Source organism: Carassius auratus, unplaced genomic scaffold (assembly GCF_003368295.1).
Source record: "Carassius auratus strain Wakin unplaced genomic scaffold, ASM336829v1 scaf_tig00002565, whole genome shotgun sequence".
Lineage (NCBI taxonomy): Eukaryota > Metazoa > Chordata > Actinopteri > Cypriniformes > Cyprinidae > Carassius > Carassius auratus.
In genome coordinates this window covers 1031-10505 of record NW_020523458.1, presented here as the reverse complement: position 1 = coordinate 10505, position 9475 = coordinate 1031, and the positions used below count along the sequence as shown (strand labels likewise).

Here is a 9475-nt window from a genome sequence, read left to right as displayed (position 1 = left end):
ATTGTGTTCGTGTTGTCATCTTCGTGTCAGTGTTCCGGTCCGTTCCTGGTTTCATCCATTTGACCGTCTTCACCTTCACCATCCAGCTCTTCTCACGCCACCGTAGACCTTGTTTTCCATTGCCAACATTCTGGACTCTGATTTCAATAAACTTCATCTGATTGCCTGCAATTGCTTCCTCCTCTTTTACTAGTCGTCACATATTTATGGTATGGACACACTCTTATTGAAACAAATTATTTCCTCAATAGTCAACCCTCTAACACATATCATTAATAGTTCATTAGATCAAGGGATATTCCCTAGTTCTTGGAAACCAGCGGTTGTGTCTCCTATATTTAAGGGAGGCGACACTCGCTTACCTTGTAATTATAGGCCCATCAGTGTCCTACCTACAATATCAAAAGTTTTTGAAAACCTAGTGGCCAAACAAATTATTGATCACCTTAATAATAGTTCTTTCCAATTACATCAGATGCAATTTGGTTTTAGGGCAAATCACTCAACAGAAACTGCAATTTGTTACTTTACAGAAAAGGTAAAAGCATTAATGGATAAAGGTGGAGTGGTAGGGGCTGTATTTCTGGATTTACAGAAAGTATTTGATACTCTAAACCATAATAACCTTTTGCATAAACTGTATGATTTTAATTTTCCTATACATTTTGTAAATTTAATCATATCTTACTTTTCTTCCCGTTCTCAATTAGTAAAAATAGATAATCTTAAATCTAATTTATTAGACTTATCAACTGGTGTTCCACAAGGGTCCATACTGGGCCCAATTCTTTTTAGCTTGTATATTAATGATTTACCTAAAGAGTGTGGACAATGTAATATTCTAATGTATGCTGATGATACAGTCATTTTTACACATGATAAAAATGCAGAAGAGGTTGCAAAAAAGTTGACAGACTTTATGGTAAAAGTTACATCCTGGCTAAATCAGTTTTCTGAGGTTAAATGTGTCAAAAACAGTCTGTATGTTCTTTTCCAAAGGACATAGGCCTGATACAAAGCAGGACATTTTTATTTCAGGAGAAAGATTACAGGTCGTTTCAGAATGTAAATATCTAGGGGTACATCTGGACTCCTGTCTTGGTTTTAAAATTCACATAGAAAAAGTTTGCAAAAAGATTAAATTTAACTTGGTTAACTTTAGGTTTTTTAGAAATTGTTTATCAAATGAGGCAGCAAAGATATATTTCCACTCTATGATTCTTTCTCATGTCACATATTGTTTGACAAGTTGGTCAAATACACATTCTATAGTCCTAAAACCATTAGAATCACTATACAAACAAGCACTTAAAATTTTAGATAAAAAACAATTCAGCTTTCATCATTGTCACATTTTAAATAAGTATAACTTGTTTAACTGGGAAATTCTAATCAACTTTAAAAATGTTTGTTTAGTTTATAAGATCATGCATGGTTTGGCTCCTCCTCCTTTGGCTGATTTTATTAAATTTAAATCTATTGAAAACAGAATTACAAGAGGAGCAATTAGAGCGGATTGTATAATTCCACGTAGGAAAACATCGTTTGGCCAAGCTGTTTTCTCATACAGAGCTTCACATCAGTGGAATACTGTACCTCACTAAATTAGAGCGTGCTCAACATTTAACTCTTTTAAGTTTAATCTTAAGAAATGGTTTCTTCATAACCAACAATGTGAACATTAATGCTGCTCCTGTATTATTATTATTAATCTTATTAATAATTTTATTATAGACCTAATCAGTCATATTTAACTAATAACAATTTTTTTCTATTGTGTGTATATTGTCTTTTTATATAATGTTCTTAATTGTATTTTATAGAGGTGTTTACAAGTTCTAGATTTATGATTGTTGTAGTGTATTGTTGTAATGTATAACCTTTTTTATTTTTTCTAGTTTAGAGCCTAATAACATCTGGCAAAGGGACTACCAATGAAAACTAGCCTTCGGGCTAATTTGGGTACATTTACATTTATGAATGTTAATTAATGTACATTGTCCCTTTTCTAAATAAATAAATACAAATAAATAAATAAATATTGAAGAGCACGTAGATCGAACAGAGAATACTGAAAATCATGATAAGGAAAAAAGACTTAACATTGTAAAAGAAACAACGATTCCAACAAACAAAAAAAAAAAAAAAAAAAGAGGCAGGAAACTCAAGGTGAGGATATCGAGGCATCTGTTTCTACTTGTGGATCTACTCAACCCAGCGAAATAACCCTGGTTAAATCCTCAACTGAGCAAAGCGCTTCAGAACTGAGTTCAAAATCAGAGGTGAGTGCTTCTAATTTATCTAAACAAGATGTTGAAAACAAAGCAGGCTCAACTGTGCCGAAAGAGGTAGTCGATTCTGTAAAGGACAGTGGACGGAGTACTGGTGTTGAGGATGAAAGTGGTAGTGCCGTGCAGTCTGCTTTGGAAGTAGATGAAGATAGCGATGAGGCTCAGATGGAGGAATGTGATAGCTGCTCGGAGGTGTCTGAGTTTGATTACAGTCAGTCGATCAATGATGTTTATTCTGTGGAAGAATTTAATGAATTTCTGGATCAAACGAAAGGAAAAATTTTTTATGTCTTAAAGCTGCGGTAGGTAACTTTTGATGCTCTAGCGGTTAATATACAGAACTGCTTGTGTCTTGCGGAAGAACATCGTAGCCGGAACTACTTCTCTCTGTTTATGTCTATGAAGAATCACAAAGGTACTGGGTTACTCCGCCGCGGTATCCCCGAAGCAATCTAAAATAGTCCGAATATAAACACTTATTATAGGTGCACCCTAGTGATTCAGGACAAGCTAAAAACATTGTTTGGAAAATGGATTCATGGTGTACTCGCTTATTATATACATTTTTCTACATTTTGAACACAAACAAAGTTACGCACCGCAGCTCTGATTGGTTGTTTTTTACCGGGAGCGATGGAGATTCTGCAAATGGCAATAGGACACTGGGAGGAGCCAGAGGAGCTTGATTTTTTTCACAGATTATCTGTCTCATGTTCTACTGTCAGGACATAATGACAGGTTTAATAAATATGTAAAAAATATATATTTACAAAAGTTACATACTGCAGCTTTAAAATACTTCACTGATGGTAACAAATTTGTTAAATCGGTAATGATTGCTCAGAAGACTGCTGGTTACGAAGTGATTTCGATACAAAAAAGATTTAGGCTGAAAAAATTCATGACGGCTGTGCGTAAATCTCAAAATGATCAGGCAAAAATGTCAAGGCGGAAAAAATAAAAAGCACATGGGTGTAGGGTCCGTGTATCTTTTGGTCATTGGATTTTCTTTTCAGAAACGGATATCAAAAAACTAAAAACAAGTGGTTATTTGATTTTTGTTTTAAAATAAAAAATTTAAAATTAAAATACAAAGCGTTTCTCTTTTTCAGTGTCAAAAAAAGATGAGCGAAATTTTAAAAATGATTTGAATTTCAATTTCTATTTCGGATATCAAAAAATAAAGTTACTTTAAAACAGAAACGAAAAAAAGGCCCGTTGTTCATATTCCGAGACCGGATGTGGTTAGCACTCACTTGACAAGACCGCCACATTTGACAGAGTGACAGTGTGCTTAGGCCCAGAATAAAATGTCTTTGGAAACTTACTCAGTTATGATTTTAGACATGGCAAAACAAGGCCTGTCATCCACAGAAATCTCAGCGCAGATATCACAAGTAAATGGGGGAGCGAGAGGATGTTCCGCACTAAACGTGAGGAGATTTTGCAGTGAAAATGGATTAAGTTTGATGGGGCTCCCTGACGCACATTTGGAGTTGGAGGTGGCAAAAGCTATAACCGAGGTATGATCCTGCTTTTTTTTTTAACCTTTTACTAGAGAGAGAGAGAGAGAGAGAGAGAGAGTATATTAGATTTATTATTATTATTTTACTATTGTTCATATAACTGTTTTATTGTGTTTGTATATATTATGTATATATATTATATTTGTATATGCTTTGGCAACATTGTTTCAAAAAACGTTCATGCCAATAAAGCCCCATTGAGAGAGAGAGAGAGAGAGAGAGAGAGAGAGAGAGAGAACGAACATGTGATATGCACAGTATGTCCCGCATTTATATGTCTTATCAAATTTATTTGACTGGTATCTTTAATGCCCGTTTATTACGAATAGTACATAAATCCCAATAAATAGCCTCAGCCTTCCATTATTTATAAATAGTTTCTAAGTCACAGTTAATATAATCCTCACAACACTGATAAATTATATAACACAAAAACGTCTTATTTCTTGATACACTCATCAGCTGGACATGTATATTTTTTAATTTTCTAGACTGGACCTACATATGGAAGAAAGATGATGAAGGGTTATCTCGCTATGAAAGGAGTGTATGCTGCAGAGACACGAATTGGATCAGTGCTCAGAACCATGCATCAGCCATACCATGAAGCAAGACATCAGGTCTATTACTCCTCTCTAATACATAATCAAATATGTGGAATTTATGTGTAAATATGAGATAATGTTTTTTTGTCTGTGTTTTTTTGCTGTTTAGCTGCAGTTACTTAGATTGTATAAGATTAAAAACTTACAGATATTTATAGTAAGCCTATAATCAGAACAAACCCCTAATTTTCATTTTATTTTTTTGACAGAGACACAAATAGACATTAGGTTATATTTGTAAAATATGCAGCCATATAGGACTAATGAGATTTTTTTGTGTGAAATAGTTACATCGTTTTCCTATCTCTCTTAGGGTGCCCGCAATCTCAACCTCATACCATATCAAGCTGATTACATGGGTCAAAAGGTTCATATGGACCAAAACGAAAAACTGGCTATGTTTGGGGTTACCCATGTTTTAGCCATCGATGGCTACAGCAAAAAGATTGTTGCTCATTCTACAATGCCTATAAAAAACAACCTTGCCATCTATGAAGATGTTTTCAGGTAATATCAATTATTATTATTGTGGACACTAAAGAAAGTGCATACACATGGCTATCATTCATGATAGAATATAAAACATTGAACATCTACAGTATATTGTTATGAAGCCTATTATACTGAGAGTAACTAATAACCGTTAAGTTTGAAAAGTTTTGCACAAAATAAAACACTTTTTCATCCAATAGGCCTGCAGTCCTTGCCTATGGTATGTGGGACCAGGTACGAGTAGATCATGGCAAGGAGTTTTATTTGACACTTTTCATGCAGGAGCTGCTGTCATCTCACCGCCATAATCAGGAGCGAAGGCCATATTTACAGACTTCATCCACAAAGGTACAGCTCAACAGTTTGTTTGGTTGCTTCAGCAATTCACTTGTATGCCTGTTTTTTTTTTATTATTATTATTTTTGCTTCAGCAGCATACTGTTGTTTTGCATGCATGAGACAAATTGTCGTTGCTATTACTATGCTTTCCAAATTTTTTAGTTAATTAAAATTAACTATGGCTGAGAATGTTTCTTTTTAAAACCTGGTTCCAGCTTAATAAAAAACTGCTGCAGAAGCAGCTACATCCTATTTGTCTTCAAGCAGAATTCCTGGTAAAACTATAAATTTACTTGTTCGGTGGTCAATGTGCATAATGACTGCTGAGTTAATACATTTACTGGGAATTCTGCATGACCATTTTTCCTTGATAGACTAAGATTTATTTACCCACCAGAACACATTGACTGATGACACATCTTTGTTGCAAATTCAGAATCATATAGTTGAAAGAATCTGGCCTGAAGTCAACAATCGTGTCAACTATCCACTGAAGGCAGCACTTATGGGGTTGGTGGATCAAGAGGAAATAGACATGAACGACAGCCTTGTGAGATATTGTGTGTCCAACCTTACTGGCCGCTTGTGTGAGATTGGTCTTACAAGGCTGGTGGAGTCATGGAATGCTCATAGAATTCCAGGTGAAATTACGGATTACAATTATTACAAAAGGCATTCACAAGTTTCTATACCAACAGTATGGTCTTTATTTTACATGTAAAGGAACACCAAATGACTTGGCTGGCCGTGGGTGTCCCAAAAAAATCCAACAGGAACTGTTGCCTCATTCAGCTGAAGCAGCAGACCTTTACAGCCAACAGCTGGGATCATCACTGACCAGGCATTCAACTTTTGGAGTTGATCCATTTTCAAATGAACAGGACAAGATTACAGTTGAGAACCAGTTTGCCGAGCATTTTTCAGACATTTCAGAATTGTACTCTAAAGCAGTGAACAATGACTTTGCCCCATACAAACAGGCATTGCTCTGTCTTATAACCACAACTCAGTGCAATGTGTGAAAAGCCATTAGCTCTATTTAACTTGAAGACGGTTAACTTGAAATTCGTTTGTGTAAAAATTCAACATGTTACTCCTCTTCATAAAGGGATCTCAGAACAGAAAAAGTATCTGACAGACCATTAATTTCATATATGGTGTTGTTTGCAGTGTTCCCTCTACATTTTGCACAGTGCACAGAGGTCTCCTGCCACTGTACCACACATGTTTTGCAGCCAATAATGCTCCGGCAACACTCGGTGAAGACTGGCTCCTCGATGAATTCTAAAAGACAAAATGAGGAAAAACTAGTCATTCTGTGTGTGTGTGTGTCCATATGACCTTAACTCTTAACCAGCACCCCCTATTTTTTGAGAATTTTCTGAAAATGACATAACCAACTACAAATGTCTGTAGCTCTTTAACCCTATAGTCCACATTCATAACTGGTCTTTTTTTAAACTAGACACTTTAAACTTTGTTACCCGAGAGTCATTATAATTCAAAGTAGCAAAGAAACAGAGTAAAACGAGGTAAACATTTTACATGAAAGTTACTTACGATTTCTTTGAAGGAACTTAACTTAGGGAAACATTTATCAGACTTTTATGTTAAAGGCCTGAAAACAACAACAACGATCAAATAGAATATCTGGACCATGTTTTGATTCAAATTTGAGGATGAAACTCCCAGACCCAACAATTTAGTTTCTGTTAGCTTTTATTCATGAAAAGTAAAGGTGTCCTTTCTAAAAGGCCAAATGGAGAGCTTGCAATTGATTTTGGTTGGTTATTACTCCCATCAATCAAAACTTTGCTGACTAGGTTTGAAAACCATTGGCTTGGTTTTCAAACCTTTTAACTAATTGGAAACTTTTATTAATTTTATAATATTGTATATAATATTGTCTCAATATTTTAATACGTTTTATTCAAGTAATGATTAATAAAAAATAAAAAAAAGGATTAAATAAATGTTAAAGCGGAAATAAGATAGCTGTAAAGTAATCTCTGGTTTCAACTCCCTCACTTTCATGCAAGCTCAGTCCTCTAGGCATTGAATTGTGGTAAATAGTGCTTCAGCAAGTGTACATCAGAGAGAATTCTGGGTAAAAGTAGTAAACGAATGTAGGGAATGATGTCGTTCACTCAGATTTCGGACACCCTAAATAGTGCACTATATAGTGGATAGGGAGCGATTTCAGACACACCTTTTGTTAATGTATCGTTACACCATGGGTTGGAACACAAAGGTCTGCATTTGACATGTAATTAATTGTAGTGGATGAGACATAGGTGACCATGGTTCGAAAATGTAATGCGTACGTGGAAAATTACAATTCTGGATCAAAATGGATTCAAAATAAGTGTACATGTGGGACAATGACTAGCTATTGTGTACTCACTCATACAAATAACACAGCAGAATCCTTGCTTGATGGTCTGTAGCTGTGAAGGAGTCAGGATCACTCTTTGAGTGGCAGCTAGATTGGTGAGCTCTCTGATTGCTGCAGTGATATCTGGTAAGGTCTGTGATGCCAGTACAAGCTCTTCTATCTTCTCAGTGACCTCTCCAATTCCGGCAGCATCTTCATCTTTTCGGCTATTACAAGGAAAAAACATAATAGATATATGCTGTTTGTGTTTTAGTGGTTTTGCTTGTGGTAACCAAATAAATCTTTGGCCTAACATTATAGACGCCACTAAAATACAGAAGCATTAATGGCCAAAGGATTGGCAAACCGGTGCTGATTTGAAATAAAGTTTCAATAGTCTGGACAACAAAGGTAAGGACAAATAAGTAAATAAACAATGCCTTTCAATATTTGGACAAATAAGAGAAATACGAATACTTAAGATTACCTCATTCTCCTCCTTTTAGAGCCCTGTACCTCCTGGAAGGCCTGTTCTTGTATAGCAAGAATCTTTCTTGCATTTTGTTTCCAGTACTGGGACCCTTTACATTAGGGGTGAAAACCAGAAAAAAGGTTAAATCATCATGAGTTATCTCATCCCCTCTAATTTTAAAATCACAAAAGTAAAGACTTAATAATAAAACAAAATTAAAGAGTTAGTTCACCCAAAAATTAAAATGTCAGTTATTACTCACCCACATGTTTTTCTAACCCCGTAAGACTTCCTTTCTTCATCGCATCATAATTTAAGATTTTTATGATGACATCTGATAGCTAAATTACTCCTCAGTAGTGTTATAGATGGCCGAAACTTGCTCGATCAGAAAACGTATTAAGACATTGTTAAAATAGCCAAAGTGACTCCAGTGGCTCAACCATACATTTATCAAGCAACGAGAATACATTTTGTGTGCAAAAATAAACAAAATAATGACTTTACTCCACCATTCATTCTCTTCAGCATTGGTCTTGTGTGTTTATCTGGTGTTTTTACTTAGACAATTTTTAGTCTATGTGCGTAGAGCTTCTGGGTTGAACGTCACACGCACCACTCAAATGACCTGTGTAGACCAATAGTGAGCCTGCGTGTAGACTATTCATACCTTATAAGTAATCTTTAAATTATGATGGGACAAAGGAGGAAGTCTTATGGGGTTAAATCAACATGTGGGTGAGTAATAACTGAGATAATTTTCATTTTTAGGTGATTTAACCCTTTAATGTTTGTCACCAGTTGTGCCTTCTGACTCCAAAATTGCGTTCCCCTGCACATCAGTCAATACCATTGGGTCATGACATCCAATAGCATCTTGAACTTTACCAGTGATCCCCTGAAGGGTAGCCTCACATTCCAAAAACCGGACCACCACCATTCTGCTGGGACTCAGCCTCCCACCAACCACCTCAGCAAGAAAAACCGATCTGGAAGAACATCATATTAAAATAATCATTATGACACACACTGCATTCAGAATCCTATTTAATGTTAATAGTCTTATATATTTCGTATATCAATAAAATGCACTCAGTTTGCTTTTATAGCACCTTTGGGTTAACTGGTGTGAGAATGTAACAATCTCTTCTTGGAACAGGATCAAACAATACACAAAGTTCCATGTACATATTACTTTCATAACATTTTGCATAAGCTTGCTGACAGACACTGCAAAAACATAACCTCCCCCACCACTTTCTTGGCAGAGGTTATGAAAGTTAGGGGGCAAAGTTAAAATATAAATGAAAAGTACAAGTAGTATTAACTATTACACTACAACCACAAAGGAGGCAACTGGAGATGATATCATCATC

General features: G+C 35.5%; 1 protein-coding gene across 2 annotated transcripts; it reads right to left on the bottom strand.

Moving 5' to 3' along the window:
• Positions 1 to 6226: 6226 nt before the first annotated feature.
• LOC113069755 (E3 ubiquitin-protein ligase UHRF2-like) lies at positions 6227 to 9194 on the bottom strand. 2 transcript variants are annotated; one of them, XM_026242872.1, is made up of 4 exons: positions 8898 to 9194; positions 8115 to 8208; positions 7658 to 7854; positions 6227 to 6537 (listed from the first exon to the last, which is right to left on the bottom strand). In XM_026242872.1, exons 1-4 carry the CDS (start codon positions 9037 to 9039, stop codon positions 6344 to 6346), a joined length of 627 nt encoding a protein of 208 aa, XP_026098657.1. In that variant the 5' UTR covers positions 9040 to 9194; the 3' UTR covers positions 6227 to 6343. The 2 variants fall into 2 exon arrangements, with proteins under 2 accessions (XP_026098657.1, XP_026098658.1); XM_026242873.1 differs by having other exon boundaries at positions 8988 to 9192.
• Positions 9195 to 9475: the final 281 nt, after the last annotated feature.

Coding starts and splice junctions, on each gene's coding strand:
- LOC113069755 (XM_026242872.1), bottom strand. CDS start 9,039: ATGGTGGTGGTCCGGTTTTTGGAATGTGAGGCTACCCTTCAGGGGATC. Junction 7,855..8,114: donor TCTAAAAGGAGGAGAATGAG/GTAATCTTAAGT, acceptor TCCTTGTAATAG/CCGAAAAGATGAAGATGCTG. Junction 6,538..7,657: donor CTGCTGTGTTATTTGTATGA/GTGAGTACACAA, acceptor TTTGTCTTTTAG/AATTCATCGAGGAGCCAGTC.